This window comes from Papio anubis, chromosome 14 (genome assembly GCF_008728515.1).
Source record: "Papio anubis isolate 15944 chromosome 14, Panubis1.0, whole genome shotgun sequence".
Taxonomy (NCBI): Eukaryota; Metazoa; Chordata; class Mammalia; order Primates; family Cercopithecidae; genus Papio; species Papio anubis.
Genome location: NC_044989.1, coordinates 46,857,295 through 46,873,678, shown reverse-complemented (window position 1 = coordinate 46,873,678; position 16,384 = coordinate 46,857,295). Strand labels below are relative to the sequence as shown.

At 35.3% G+C, this 16,384-nt stretch overlaps 1 protein-coding gene across 2 annotated transcripts in view; it reads left to right on the top strand.

The window, feature by feature from the left end:
• PIGF (phosphatidylinositol glycan anchor biosynthesis class F) overlaps positions 1 to 16,384 on the top strand; it is a 36,758-nt gene that overhangs the window by 15,130 nt on the left and 5,244 nt on the right. For both annotated transcript variants that reach the window (XM_003908600.4, XM_009184144.4), the window contains exon 5: positions 9,842 to 9,950. In XM_003908600.4, coding sequence (XP_003908649.1) covers positions 9,842 to 9,950 — 109 coding nt within the window. The remainder of the gene's footprint in view (positions 1 to 9,841; positions 9,951 to 16,384) is intronic.

Below are 16,384 nucleotides of genomic sequence, written 5' to 3'. Positions count from 1 at the left end.
AAAAAAAAAAAAAAAATACCTTGAAGTATCAACTGAAGATTTTAGAGCTTTAAATATTTTTATCATTCATCCTGTGTTTTAATATGTAAAACACAGTAGAGTTTTGTGTGTATTTTTTTTAACTTAAAGACAGCCCTTTTAGTATTACTGAAATATGAATAATTCAGATGTTCAGTGTGAACAGGCTAATTTTGAGTTGGCATGACATCTCAATTAGTGTTGAATCAATATAAATGTTTTATAATATTTTTAAGTGAAATAACTTTATATACTAGTTTTTAATGTATTTATTTGCATGTCTATAGAAAACTTATGTTGAACAGATGATAATCATGTGAAGACAGAGAACACCAAAGCTTTGAGCTTGTGAACTGTGTAGGAACTACATCCTACGAGTTAAGGATCAATTCTGATATTATTGGGATTTTATACATAACTAAAAAACACTATTTTAACAGGATTTCTCCTTACAGTAAATGTTAAGTTACCCCGGGAAAACAAAACAAAAGAATGCTATTATAAAGAAACTTGGAAGTAGAAAAGTCATTTGGTTTCTTAAAATATTCTGCCAACTTCTTATTGGTATACTTATTAAATAATATACTCAGTTTGTACCAATTTAATTCAGTTATTGCATTGGCATTAAAATTATTTTTTTTCATTTGCAGACTTTCTTATAAAGGACAGTAATAATCTGACTACTATACACCTGTATAGTTCATTGAAACTTGCTTTTTGACTTATCAGTTCTTTTATGCTGTTATTTGAATGTTTAAGTTAGAATCTGATCACTTTTGGTGAACTAAATAGATTCCTGAATAGTACTAAACAAAAATCTTGCCAAGAGTGGTGATCTTGCCAAGGTGAAAGCATTCAATAACACCTGTTTGTGTAGACAAAGACAACAGGCCTCTTTTTGTCATCTTTGTATTGAAATAGATTTTATATTGAAGCAACCACTGTGGACACTAAGAGTGAAAATATAGTGAGTGACCAAAGATTTATTCACATAAAAATTAGGTAATTTAGTATAAATGTGGGCAAAAAATTTAGTGGCCAAGAGGCATTTGTTTTAATATTCAGTGGGGAAGGAAAACATTTATATTAGAATTTTATAAAATACCTTTAGCCACTAGGAGGAGTTGTATAGTGTCTCTTTTTTAGTTGAAGAGACTAGCAGTTCAAAAAATTAAATCTATTTAAACAAACACTATTCTGATGACAGCATATTTAAACCATGAGTGTTTACTATGAACTACCCCCAGGTGCCTGATACAGTGTCTGGCATGTAGTAGGCACTCAAAATGGCCTGTTTACTTCAATTAATATTTGATGTAATGAATTCCAGTGGAGTCAAATATTTTGGACAAGTACTTGGAGCACAGTGTCATGAAGATTGGTCTGTAACATTGCTTTAGTCACTTTTTAAGTTCATTCACAGGGGGGCCATTTATTTATTCTGAGCCCTATTGACTGTGCATATATTCCTTAACTTTGAAAAAGTTAGCCAATAACCGTAGAATTCAAATAGCTTTATTATGGAAACTTATAAAATGAGAGTACATCAATGTCAGTGATGCTAGAAATTAGTTAATAGAAAGGAATTTACCTATTTTATTCTTTTTATCTTATTTATTACAAAATAATATATATATATGTTTGTAGTAAAAATTCAAATAGAAAAATATAGAAAGTTAAAGATCCTAGTAATGCTATCATAGAAGCAATGAACAACTGCTAGCAGATTTTATATGTTCTTCGAATTTTGTATTATATATCTATATATAAAATTTTAAAACAAAATAGTTAAACTAGTCATGGCTTTATAACTTTTTTCCCACTAATGTATTATGAACATCCTCATCTGTGTGTGTATGTAATCTACCTCTTCTTGCATAGTATTCTTAGCTAGTATACCTCTGTAAGTAACATAAAACTTCAGCTTATACTGGTTTGAATAATAAGGAAACTGATTATGTCACATAATGGAGATTGGATGGTTCTAGATACAGATAGTTATGGTATGGCTGTGCTTCTTACTGATTCTCCTTGTTATTATCCTCAGGTTGGTAGTGGGATGGCAGCAGCTTCTCTTCCTTGAGTTTTCCTAATCATTGGGAGACAGAATGGGATTATCAGTATTTAATTAATTAGTCTAATCATCAGGGTTGAGATGAATGTTGAGCAATTAATCATCATTACAAGTATTCCATGTACCATGATTTATTTAACTAATTTCCTATTAAGGTTTATTATCAAATTTGCATGATTATAAATAATGTTGTTAGGTATATCTTTGTACCATATAACTTTGTATTCTTGTGCAAAGGTTTTTGTAGACTAGATTACTGGAGTAACTTTCCTAGATCAAAGGAAGTTGACAGACACTGTCAAACTAAAGTTCTAATTTGAAGAATATGTGTATACCCGCATACATATTCCTACCAATAGAGTGTAGGTTTCCCTGACTCCCCATCAGGGCTCTTTACCTCTTATCAATCTACCAGGGCTGCTACCTACAGGGGTCTGCCAAGGGGGCAGACTGTGCACTATAGTAGCTTCATCTGATTTCTAAGAGGAGGCATAAGCCTTGGCCATGAATTTTTAAGTCTGATATATAGAACCACCACTTACTAAATTTCAGTGGAATATTACTAACTGAATCACAGAGAGAACATTTATCTTACCCAGCCTCCCTGCCTCCATTCTCTTTCCTGACTCATGTTACAGAAAACTCAGTAGAAAATAACATCCAGTCCTCAAAAGGCAGCTTCAACACAGGGAAAATTGGGGCTAGTTAAGATAGGAAGTGTGCCCATGTGAAGTGTGAGCAAGAGAAAAGAAACGGCATGACAACCCTAAAAATGCACTATAGAAGAAGGAAAAAGGGCATGCAGAAGATGAAAAATCTGGCCTGAAAGAAAATGCTATCCTAGAAGCAAAAACAAACAAAAAAGCCTCCACGCAGTTTATCGTGAAAAATAGTGCTAAGGATATGAATTGAATAAATTAAGAGCAAAGAGGAGATCATGAAACAAAATGACGTGGAGAAGAAGATTGCAGAATTAGTGAAATAAATTGAGAATGCAAAGGTCACTATTACAGGTCATAAGTTAGAAATATCAAGAAACAGACAAATTAGAAAGTCGGGTTTTAACATGGAAGAAAGGTTTGAGCTAATCAAAATGAATGAGGGGTCGGGGGGATTGGGAAGAATAAAGCATTTAGAGAAGATGTGATAAATATAGAGGAGAAACAAAAGAGATGCAAATGTAAGACTAGTTAGTGTCTCTAAATTACCCAATAAAAAATGATTCAAAGATATGATAGAAGACAGTTTCCACAAATGAGGGGATTCTCCAATTTGTACATTAAAAGGACTCACTATATCAAGAAAATAACTGAATTAGAGTTGCAGAACAATATAAATAAAAACTAATACAAGCAATGGAAGTTAAACAGTGCAGGGAGGAGCAGTGAAGAAAATATAATTGTACCCGTCATATCCCCAACTATTCTGGCTGTCCCCAGATACTGAGCCTGTTTGGTACAACCTCTTCAAGGAATAAGTTTTAAATGAAATCCTACATCTCACACCATGAGTCCCCACCTTACAGCTAGCCCCTTTCCCCGGTTGGCCCAAAGTACTGGGAGCTAGGCTTATACCTAGGCAGAATATTGAAACATTTATATACCATCTAGGCAGAATATTGAAATATTTCTTTCGAGGAAAAATGGTACAAAAGAAAAACTTACAGATATTGACATTTTGGGATTCTCTAAGGGAAAGTCAGGGTTCCTACCCAGTCCCTAGTTCTGTGCATCCCCCTGCTTGAATTATCTTACTTATGCATTGTAAACATCCAGTCAACTATTTAATGTTTCACTTTGTTGTTGCTGTTGTTTAAAAATAGTGTTATTGAAATATAACTGCATACCACAGAATTCACTCATAAAGTGTATAATTCAGTGGTTTTTAGTATAGGCACAGTACAGCCATTGCCACAATCTAATTTTGGGACATTTCACCACATTAAAAAGAAACTATGACTATTAGCAGTCTTCCCCTATTCCCACTCCTCTCTCCATGGTCCAGGCAACCACTACAGGAGTGTCCAGTCTTTTGGCTTCTCTGGGCCACGTTGGAAGGATAAGAATTGTCTTGAGCCACACATGCAATACATTAACACTCACGATATAACTGATGAGCTAATAAATAAATAAATTATTTTAAAAAAAATCTCATAATGTTTTAAGAATGTTTATGAATTTGTGTTGGGCCACATTCAAAGCCGTCCTGGGCTGCCATGTGGCCCATGGGTTAGACAAGCTTACACTAATATATTTCCTATCTCTGTAGATTTGCCTAGTCTAGACATTTGATACATCATGTTTTAAGTAGAATGAGAAGTAAAGAATCACCAGATATTTGAGGACTCCTCACATAAAATCCAGAAATGAAAACAACGAAAAAGAAACTCAGGGGAAATAGAGGCATATACAAAGACAGAAGATAACTTAAAAATTTACTTTTTTTTAACTTTACCATAAAAGGTGAACAGGAGGCAGTCAAAATGAATATTCAGAGAACAAGAAAACTTTTGGGAAATAAACACACTATTAAACTCAGCAGAAGTAGAGACAAAAGTTGAAAAGATTCCCACGTCAAACAAAAAGGCAAAGATTGCAAAATGAGTTAAAAGACAAGAAAAGCAGAAATTAGTTCAAAATAATAATATTCCTAGCAAAAGAGTAAGGAAAAAATTCTTAAGTGATCTGATAAACAAGGTCTTTAAATAGAAGACAATTTTAAGAACCAGAAGACCTGAGCTTTTAGATTAAGAAGGCCCATATATTTTCAGCACAGTGGATGAAAAAACACTTTAAAACACATTTTCGGGAAATTTTTGATAACCAGGAATAAAAAGATTGATTATTATAAAAGTTTCTGGAGAATGAGAGAAACATGATACCTACAGAGGATGAGAAACCAGAATGGCTCTGAACTTCTCAAGTGGGAATCAGAAAACAGTGGAGCAATGCCTTCCAAATTCTGAGGCAGGGCCAGGCGCTGTGGCTCACGCCTATAATTTCAGCACTTTGGGAGGCCAAGGTGGGCGGATCACTTGAGGTCAGGAGTTCGAGACCAGCCTGGCCAACAAGGTGAAACCCTGTCTCTACTAAAAATACAAAAATTAGCTGGGCATGGTGGTGGGCGCCTGTAATCCCAGCTACTCCGCAGGCTGAGGCGGGAGAATCACTTGAGCCTAGGGGGCGGATGTTGCAGTAAGCCAAGATCGCACCACTGCACTCCAGCCTGGACAACAGAGTGAGACTCCATCTCAAAAAACAAACCAAAAAATAACAACCCTCCCCCCACAAATCCCGAGGCAGAATGATTCCCAAAAATTACAGTAAATTCATTTTCAGACTTCAGACATCTCTAAGAATCTATTTTCCATGTACCCTTTCTCAGGAATCTATGGAAGGAGGTGCTGAAAAAGAAAATTCCTTTCTCAGGAATCTATTGAAGGAGGTGCTTAAAAAGAAAAGAAAAGAAAAAGGAACATAGATGGAGGAAGTCTTGGAATTTAGGAAAGAGCAGATCCAAAAGAACTAAGAGAGGCAAAGGGAAATTCGCAAACACAGCAGTTGTGCAGCAGTCCTAGGTGGCTCCAAAAAGATGGAAGGAGCAGGGAGAAGAGATCAAGCATTTGGAGGTGCTACTTAGCTTCTTTGGAATATTTGAAGATTATTTAATAACAGGTACATAAGCAAACTGAGGGGTGAAAAAGAGGCAGTTCTTAACATCCATGGACAATTAAAGATTATATTTACTGTGAGAAAAGAAATGTATGATTGTGGTTTACTGTGTGGTTCACTGTGATTAGCAGTTTTATAATCATCATAGTGTAGAACATTCCTATTGATTCGGTTGAAAGGAGGAGATGTTACCATTGTAGAAGGGACATGAGTCAGGGAGAAATGTGTATGTGGAGGTAGGCAGCTTGTAGGTAAAAGGTGCTGAATCCTCTTCTCCCATAGAGGAAGGCAGAAAGTAAGTTAATCTTGAAAAATCTATACTTAATGTATGTGGGTTTTTTTTGTTGTTGTTGTTGTTTTTCATTTGAGGTAAATAGAAGAAAGCAAAAAGGTTGAAAAAATCTGCCTCGAGGCTGGGCGCGGTGGCTCACGCCTGTAATCCCAGCACTTTGGGAGGCTGAGGCAGGCGGATCACCTGAGGTCAGGAGTTCGAGACCAGCCTCAACATGGAGAAACCCTGTCTCTACTAAAAACACAAAATTAGCCGGGCGTGGTGGTGCATGCCTGTAATCCCAGCTACTCGGGAGGCTGAGGCAGGAGAATTGCTTGAACCTGGGAGGCGGAGGTTGCGGTGGGCTGAGATTGCGCCATTGCACTCCAGCCTGGGAAACAAGAGTGAAACTCCGTCTCAAAAAAAAAAAAAAAAAAAAAATCTGCCTTGGAGCAGACATCAGGAGTGGGGAGGGATGGAAGAGGAGACTACTATTTTAATATTAGTTTAATTGTACTCCTTTACTTTAAAGATGTCACATATATTATTTTGATAAATAATAATTTTTACTTTAAAAAGACAGGGCACAGAGTTTTTCTATTTTTAACAATAGGTCTTGGTTCCCTTTTTTCTACATTTATTATATGTAGGATCATAAACACTTGGCTACAGCAAAATAGAGGGCAACCTCTCGGATGATCATACTTTTTATTTTAATGAACATAAGATGGCCACAAGTGTGCTGGAACCATGAAAAATGTGAAGGCATGGATCTTGCCTCTTAGCCCAAGGAACTTAGAGCTTAGAGGTTAGAAAGATACATACACAAATCTTTTTTTTTTTTTTTTTTTTGAGACAGGGTCTCACTCTGTCGCCAGGCTGGAGTATAATGGCGCGGTTTTGGCTCACGGCAACCTTCGCCTCCCAGGTTCAAGCGATTCTCTGGTCTCAGCCTCCTGAGTAGCTGGGATTACAGGTGCTTGCCACCGTGCCCAGCTAATTTTTTGCATTTTTAGTAGAGATGGGGTTTCACCATGTTGGCCAGGCTGGTCTCGAACTCCTGACCTTGTGATCTGCCTGCGTCAGCCTCCCAAAGTGCTGGGATTACAGGCGTGAACCACTGCGCCCAGCCACATAAATCTTACTGAATTATCTCTGATCATATAGTTGTCTTGATTAAAAACCTTCATGGTTCCTTAGTTTGACATTTAAGAATTTTCTAAAATCCTAACCCTAAATCTATCACCATGATACAATTTCACACCAATTACGATGACTGTAATAAAAGATAATGACAAGTGTCATGATGGAGGGTGTGCAAAAACTGGAATCCTCAAACACTGCTGGTAGGAATATAAAATGGTTCAGCCACTTTGGAAGAGTCTGGTAGTTCCTCAAGTGATTAAACGTAGAGTTTCCATATGACCCAACAATTCCACTCCTAAGTGTAATCCCAAGAGAGATGAAAACATATGCTCACACAGAAACTTGTGCATAAATGTTCATAGCAACATTATTCATAATAACCAAAAAGCAGAAGCAACCCAAATATCCATCAGCTGTTGAATAGAGAAAATGTGGAATATCAATAGAAAGGAATATGATTGAGCCATAAAAAGGACTGAAATATTGATACATGCTACAACATGGATGAAACCCCGTCTTTACTAAAACTACAAAAATTAGCCAGGCGTGGTGATGCACACCTGTAATCCCAGCTACTCAGGAGTCTGAGGCAGGAGAATGGCTTGAACCCGGGAGGTGGAGGTTGCGGTGAGCCGAGATCGCTCCATTGCACTCCAGCCAGGGCAACAAGAGCGAAACTCCGTCTCAAAAAAACAACAACAAAAAAAACAAACAAAAAATCCTAACTCTGCCCTACTTTTCCAGCCTTATTTCTCGTACTTCTCTTGGCCTCTAGCAATCTGATTTATGTTCTTTTGTCTGCAGTGCAGCTCTTTCTCCTGTCTTCCAGTTTAAGACCTAATGCTACCTATTCTTTCCAATCCAGCTTAACTTCCTCCTGTTCCATAAAATAGAAAAAGTGAATTCTTCCCAACAGAAAGTAATCTCTGCTCTTAACCTCTACCACACCTTGTGTCTCCACTGTATGTATTACAGTATAGAGGAGGTGTGTGTTAAGTTGGAGCTTAGTCAACATTGTCAGCCACATGTAGTCAAAAATTGCCTTTGAAAATCCTTTAAATTGCTTGAACAGTACAGTTCTCTTTACATTGAACTTGGCCAGTTTTTCCTTCCAACATTGGAACAGATCTCTGTTCTATTGAATGCTAGTTGAAAAAGCTGACTTACAGGTGTTATATGAAATAAAAAAGAACAATAAAGCCCTAAAAATAGTACAAATCTGGATATATGTGATTGGCTCCAGCCTGTTCTTAGCCCTGCTTCAATGGAAACAAGCTAGGGTTCTTATCTTATGTAGTTGGGGAGTATGAGATGGATGGATGATAGAGGGATTGGTTTGTGAACTGACTTGTTATCATTTGCGACTTTTAAAATTCAGTGTACGTTTTGCGTGTAATAATTGGCCTGTTTCTAATTAAATAAATCATCTAACAAAACAAATGTTTTCCCCCATACTATCTAGAAGAGGCTACTTTTCATTAACTTCACAGTAGCTTCACCTTGCAATTTAAACAACTGAATATTTGGACCCTACTTATTGCATTGCAGTGGGCTTTTACCTGACTGTAACCAGAACTGTCTGGTTACAGTTCACACTATGTATACATAGTTCACACTATGAGGGCCAGGCTGAAACTAACACCTACTAAGAGAATGGCAGAATTAAGTCTTTCCACCTTTACACTCTCCGATGTGCACTTAGTATATAGGAATGGTAGGCAAAATCACCAGATCTTTTGAAATATTTTGTTCTTGTTCTCTGCCTGTTTCTTGCCAAGTAAATTGAATTGGTTTGTATAAATGAAATGTGATGTAAGAAAGACTAGCTGAGGCTGGGTGCAGTGGCTCATGCCTGTAATCCCAACACTTTGGGAGGCTGAGGTGGGCGGATCACGAAGTTAGGAGTTCGAGACCAGCCTGGCCAACATAATGAATCCCCATCTCTACCAAAAATACAAAAATTAGCCGGGCGTGGTGGTGCACACCTGTAATCCCAGCTACTCAGGAGTCTGAGGCAGGAGAATTGCTTGAACCCAGGAGGCGGAGGTTGCAGTGAGCTGAGATCACTCCATTACACTCCAGCCTGGGCAACAGAGATTCCATCTCAAAAAAAAAAGAAAGACTGGTTGAATAAATGATGCACCATCCATACAATGGAATACTATTATAACTGTTACCAAGGAAAAACAAGCAAAATTCGGTTTATAACATGATGCATCTGAGTTTTGTTTTGAAGAAATATACATATGTACATGTGTAATTATGCAAATATACATATATCCTTCAAAACAAAAGTATGTGTGTATTTGTGCATGTATAAAATATTTCTGGAATAATATGTAATAATTTGGTAATAACAGTTGCCTGTGGGGAAAGGAACCAGGAGTTGATAGGGGTGGAGGACTTAGCTGTTTCTACAAATGCTCTTTAGCATGGTTTGACTCCTACTACATCTGTATATTACCTTTACGATGGAAAACATTTATATCTTCTTACCAATTAACTATTAATAGTTCATCATAAATATTTATATGTCAGTTTGAGATTTTCATTTTAAATTACAGAAAATATGTGTATACTGATAATGTGTGCTAGTGCTTGTTGGATTCTTTAGCAGCTAATGTATGTACCATCAATGATGTACCAATTTGTGCTTCACAGAGTTTCATCCATATGGGAGAATAGTCTCCAGATGACTACAATTTCTAGTTTTGTAGGAGCATGGCTTGGAGCACTTCCTATTCCGCTGGATTGGGAAAGACCATGGCAGGTTGGTTTCAGTTACTTAAAGCAACAAAGTAAATGTTTGTACAATGATAGTAAAACTGATGAAGCAAACTAGTATGTATACGTAAATTGTTCTGTTGTTCAATTAAGTAGGGATACCAATTCTATCAGTCATCGTAATCTGGGCAACTTCTTAATAGGGACTGTCCCAGTGCCAAAGGCGTCTAGGTAGCCCTGGTTTTATTTTCTAGCACTATTTTTTGCACATGTATAGATGAATAAACAAGCTTATTTTGTGATTGTATATAGGCAGTTTATTGTTTTTAAAAATAAACAGGTTCTCTCTTGCCCAGGCTGGCCTCCAGTGCTTGGGCCTAAACGAGCCTGCTGCCTCAGCCTCCCAAGTGGCTGGGACTACAGGTGTGTGCCACTGAGCCCAGCCAGTATAGGAATTTTTAAAAATTAGGTTAATAGTTGCAGAAATGTCCTATTTTCAACTTTGGTATTTATTGCCCTTGTGGTCTTATATTCACATTTTCTGAACTTGATTGATGGCCAAATTGAATGTTCATCTTGAAATTTTTAGAAGCAGATAGCAAGGTAATTTTTGCAGCAGCGGCCTATGTTATCAAGACAGCTCAAAAACATCAAATTTTTCATCTTGTATCACAATAAGATAAAGCTGATATGCTAGGTAAAGCACTGTAAGGTAAGGGCTCTTTTTATACCCATTTTACAGATGAGGAAACTGACACCTAGAGGGTATGTAACATTCCCGAGGTCACTGAACTTACAGTGATGACTGTATGCTTATCTTAATATTAATGACCTTGTAGTATGTCATTATATAGTTACTTTATAACTTATTTAACAAATACACTATTGATCATTTAGATTATTGCCAGTATTTTATGATAATAAACACTGCTGTGATAAAATCTTTGAATCTATAGCTTCATGAATTTTTCTAATTATTTCCATAGAGTAATTACTCCCAAAAAGAATTATGGTGTTAAAAAATAAATGTGCTTTCTTTTTCCAACATGAAGAGAATTTTTTTCTGATTACAAAGATAATGTATATTTATTTAGAATATTTAAGCAATATTAGTAATTCTAAGGAAGAAAGTAAAAATTACTTTCCTCCCCAACCACCCAGAGGAAACCTCCATTTGCTTTTGGTGATAATTTTTGCAGCTGTCTCTCTCCATGCCTGTAACTATAATATTCATGTTATTTTTAATCTGCTTTTTCCCCTCAGCAGTATATTATGGAGCTCATTCTATGTCAATGAAAACTTACATATATGTAATATTCGATTATTTGTGTAAAATACTGTATCAGTTTTTAATTAAAGAACATTTAGGTTATTTCCTATTTCATTATTATTAATATTTTATCAAATATGGTTATCATATTAAACATACATCTTTGAATATTTGTCCAATTTTCTCTGTAGCGTAAAGTCGTAGGTAATGAATTGATGAAGTAAATCTTTGATACATACCTCATTTGCCAAATGTGGGATCCAGATTGTGTGCCTTGCACATAACTGCCTACCTTAACTCCATTCTTTGTGCTTTCAGTTCGATGTTGTGTCTCCCTGAAAGTCAAATTGTTCTTTCATGTTTAGTAAGTCTGGTAGGTTTGCCCTTGCCTGTTTTAACTCTTCATCACTGTATTAGAGAAATCCTTGGAGGTTTGGGGTGTGTATCGTCACAGATACTCATCCCAAGTTTTTGGTGCTAGTAAAGGTTTCTTAAGTTGTTGACATCTTGTAGAAGTCATCCATACTTAATATCATTCAACAGAGTGTCAGTGATTTCTAAATTGGAGGACAATCAAAATCATTGAAAAGTATACACAGAAAATTGTTTGAAAGTGGGTAGATTCCTTACTTTCAAGTAATGCAATTAAATCTAAATAGAAAGTATTGATAAAGCACTATGGGACATCAGCTTTAATGAGTTGGTAAGATAATATATAATAAATGTATCATTTTGTATATAGATGCAATACTTTAGAGTGTAAAGGTTTGATATGTTACATGTAATTTAAGTCTTTTCTGTTTACAAGACAGTGCAGAAGTAGAAACTGAACTAAGGGGAATATGTATGCTTTATAAAATATGTGTTTAGGTTTGCTTAGAAAATATATATCTTAGTTATTTACAGTTCAATCACCCATTTTGGGATTGTTCAGACTTTTAGCTGATGACTCATTTTTCTGCCTCAGTGCTTGTTAACAATAAGGATGAACTAGATCCAAATTGATGGCATTACTTTTTAAATTAATATAAAGTTTCCATTTGAATTACTGACTTTTTAAAAAGATTTTCTAGCTAGCTGGAAATCTAATTTAATTTTAAAACTAATTTAAATACATGACAAGTGTTGGTTTCCATTAAGAGCGTTTCATTCAGCTGGAATATTACTGGCTGTGTAATTATCTTTACTACTGGATGGTTTTTAGAACATTCCAAGTTAATGACCCACACATTCACTGTAAACCTTTTAAATTATGAAATGTATTGTTGAGGGAATGATAGAATTGATGTATAATTAAAAATCTTTTATTCGCATAGCACTTATCTGCCCCTTGCCCTTTTTGCAGTTATTTACTAATAAACTAAAGAAATGAGGTTTTTTTTTTTTTTCACTTTTTATTTCCAGCAAACAAGGTTGCTTGTTTTTTGTTATTGTTATTTTTTAATAATTCTAACTCCACAGAACAGAATCTCCCAGAGAAGCAATAAATCAGATAAGGGAATATGGCATTTCCTAAAAGTGGAGATGTTGTTAGAGCAAAATTTCACGAGAAGACAATACAGTAATACACTTTATTATCTAAAGTAGAACATGTATTAGGAAGAGATTCTTGTTCTGTGTTCCTCGTAGCCCAGTACAGATTTGATCTGTTTGTGGTAAAGCAAGCTTTTCTGGATTGTGTTCTGGTTTTATTTATATTCCAGTCAGCGAAACAGGAATGTCTGGTTAAGCAATTATACCCTTAAAAACGCACACATGCACACACACACAGAACCCCACAAAATCTACTACATGTTTTACTTCAGTTTTCTTTACTTTGAACTCAAATCATTGTATAACATTCGTGAGGCCAACCATAAGATTACAGTAATGTGGATTCTGTAATGAGCTGTTTCAAGCATATTTTTATGTTTAAAATAATTTCTTAATTAAATGATTGGAAAGGCCCACTGAAAATATGTGATCTCAATGAAAAAGTTTTGTAACTTAATATAAATCTTACATGATTTTAAATAATGGCAAGTGATGAAAAATTAGGCATCTTTATAGTTGGAGGAAGCCTTTCTTTTGTAGAAGGCAGCAAGGGGATATGGTTAAAGAGAATATGGTAGAGTAGCTACCCATTCTACTGTTGGTCATCTTTGTTGTTGTTTTAATATTTGAAAGTACCTTCTTGCCTCTCCCTTAATTATTTGCCTTAAAATCTCAGCAAGAAAACAAATATTTGAATTTCCTATAATCCAGATAGCCTTTTTCAATTTCTGGAGAAAGCTTATAGTTGCTGACAAAATAAATATTTGGACTACAGAAAACCTTTGTATTTTATAATTTGATTCTTTATCTGCTGTAACTAAATAGCTAATCAGTAAGTATTCGTTGTTATTACTGTATGCAAGGCATACGTTCTGTGTAAGTACAACAGACCCTTAAATACACCCAGGACTGGAATTTAATTATTTAATAATTTAGATTTGGACTGCGATTTAGATTTAATATGCTGTAAATATTTCATAGAATATGTAGCTATGAGGTTTTTATCTGGAAAATGTCTTATCAAAACATGGCTAGTATTTCATGTTTTAAAAAAATTAGTGGAAGGTTAACAAATAATGTTAGTTATTCTGAGCACAGGAAATTGACCATGAGGTTTTTAAACTCACATGTGTTATTAATGGGTAGGCAGGTAACATGATGATTAGGAGTTCTGGCATCAGATTACTGGGTTGAAATCCTGGCTCTGTCACTTGCTAGTGAGGATGAAATAATAAAATCCCTCTAAAATATCTAGCTCAGCACCTGACATGTGGTTATTACTTACTTAATGTTACAGACATTTGTGAGCCTGTAACATTAGAAAAGAAATAGTTTAGTGACTATAAAGAAATAGTTTAATGACTATATTTTTAGCCTTCAATAGTGCAAATTCCATTATTTATTTGAGTTCTCATATATTAGAGAATATGCTAATTGTCTCAGTTTGTTTTATTTTTTTCTGCCCAGCAGTCTTTCAGTTGGTGGGAGTGGACTATTAATTTATCTGTTTCTCTGGTATTTCGTTATACCAATTTAGGGTATTTGGATTTCACGTAATTTTCAATCCTGTCTGACATTTCAGATGACAGTAGAAAGAAAATGTAGCATTTGTAGATCTCTCCATGTACCCTGCATGGGGCTTGGCCCTGTCATACGAGTAACTTAATCCTCACAGCCATAGTGCAAGGTAGGCTTCACTCCCATTTTATACACTAGAAGTCAAAGTGTGAGGGGGAGGAATACATATCTTGCTTAGCATTACTCAGGTGGGAAGAGGAAGACTTCAGATTCACGTGAGAGCCCCACGGCACCATGTTCTTTTCTTTGCTGGAGACTAAAACATAGCTTTTCTTTTTTAAAAATGGTCATAGCTTAGGTCTCATTGGAATAGCTAAAGTAGTTATATTTCATTTCTTTCCCCACATTGTTTTAATTAAATGCCTTGACCATTGTGGTGGTATCTGTATTTTAGGCCATAATTTATTTGTAGGAGAATATTTAAAGCTAATATGCAATGCTTTTGTCCCTAACAAATCCACACATGCCTTTAAACTATGGACTTCAGTGCTACAATCTTTAAATAAAGATTTGAACCAAATAATCAAGTCTCTTCTAGGACGCTTATTTCTTATGAAGGTAAAAAGGAAAATTGATATAAAGCATTTTAAATAACTGAATTTGGAGATTTTGAATTTTAGACACCTGAGATTGTCTTTGAAACAATTTAAAGTTGTTTTAAAATATTTTTACTTATTCCCATCAGATACCAGATAAATGAGGAATTGTTGTATTTAACAATTTTGGGTTTTTTTTTTTTTTTTTTTTTCAGTTTTACCAGGTTAGAAATTTAATATTTGTGAAACATGTATATTCATTTCCTAAAGTCACAGATGCCACAGATAATTCTTTCATAAGTTGAAACTAGAAATCATAGGATTATAACTACATGAATTACTGCAAAATGCTGGAGGTAGATTAAAACTAAGATTATGGATTTGATTGCTTGAAGAGCTGCAGGTTTTTACATTAATTGGTATTTCCATTACCAAAGGGATGATACTGTGTTTTAGACCAAAATAAAATACTCATTTATATGAATATGGTTTATGTTTCAAGCATGAGAAAAATGTGTTAACACTTAACTGGCATGAAATGATTTTGGATTTAAAAGGCATGTTCATTGTAGGGTAATCATGTTGATAATGCTGTGCTAACAGGACTTTCATGTGAGAGAATAATGCTGGCCAAGTTAACTCGTTTGCATGAGTTGTGACCAGGACCTTTTAGTGTCATTTTAACAAGAATTCCAGACCAGGAACTACACACCCCTTCGCAAATAACTCTTCCTAAAGTAGTATTCTTAGTCACAGAAGAATGTATACATGGATGAGTGCAGGTTTTTAACTAGAGAAATGTATCATGATGAGTAGATTCATTTGTGCATGTATTCCTGTATCAATGACATTTACTTTAGGAATATCTGGAACAACATACTGTTCAAGACCAATTCTGGAGGAGAATATAAATGATTATTTATAACCAGTAGGTCAGCAGGCTTCGAAAGATGAACTCTCTCAGTCATGCAAATGCAAATTTGTGATAAGCACAATCAACAAAACATTGAAAAGTAGCTCATGAGAGATTGAGAACTGGATTTTATCTTCTTTTTTATCTGGAGAGAGAGACAGTAATCCTAACAGTCGTGAGTTGTTCTAAATGTCTGTAGGTGTTCTGATTTGCAGATAGGTCAGTTTCTCCATGTTATCTGTGACAGTGTAAATCTCCCCCAAAATTATAAGTAATATTTATTATATTGGAACACATTTTTAAGAATTTATACTAAAATGTATCCAAAATTAAAGGTAGGAGCTGGGTTAAAGTAGGAGCTCAATAAATAGTTTTGAATGAATGGAGTCATTCATATGAGCCTTTAAAAATTACAAATGCCTACCAATGATGAGTTTAAAACCACTGTCTGTACTTATTTTGTTTCTTAAAATTTATGAAAAATGACAGCTAGCAGCAGGGAATCATTCCTCCTCCTGAGGTGAGGCTACAGATGGTTAACATAATGCCAGTATGTTGTATAGCTCCTGAATTTGCTCTTGTAACAGACATTTCACGTGAAGTGCAGCATGTATTAAAGATGATTGCTTTACGGCTGGGCGCGGTGGCTC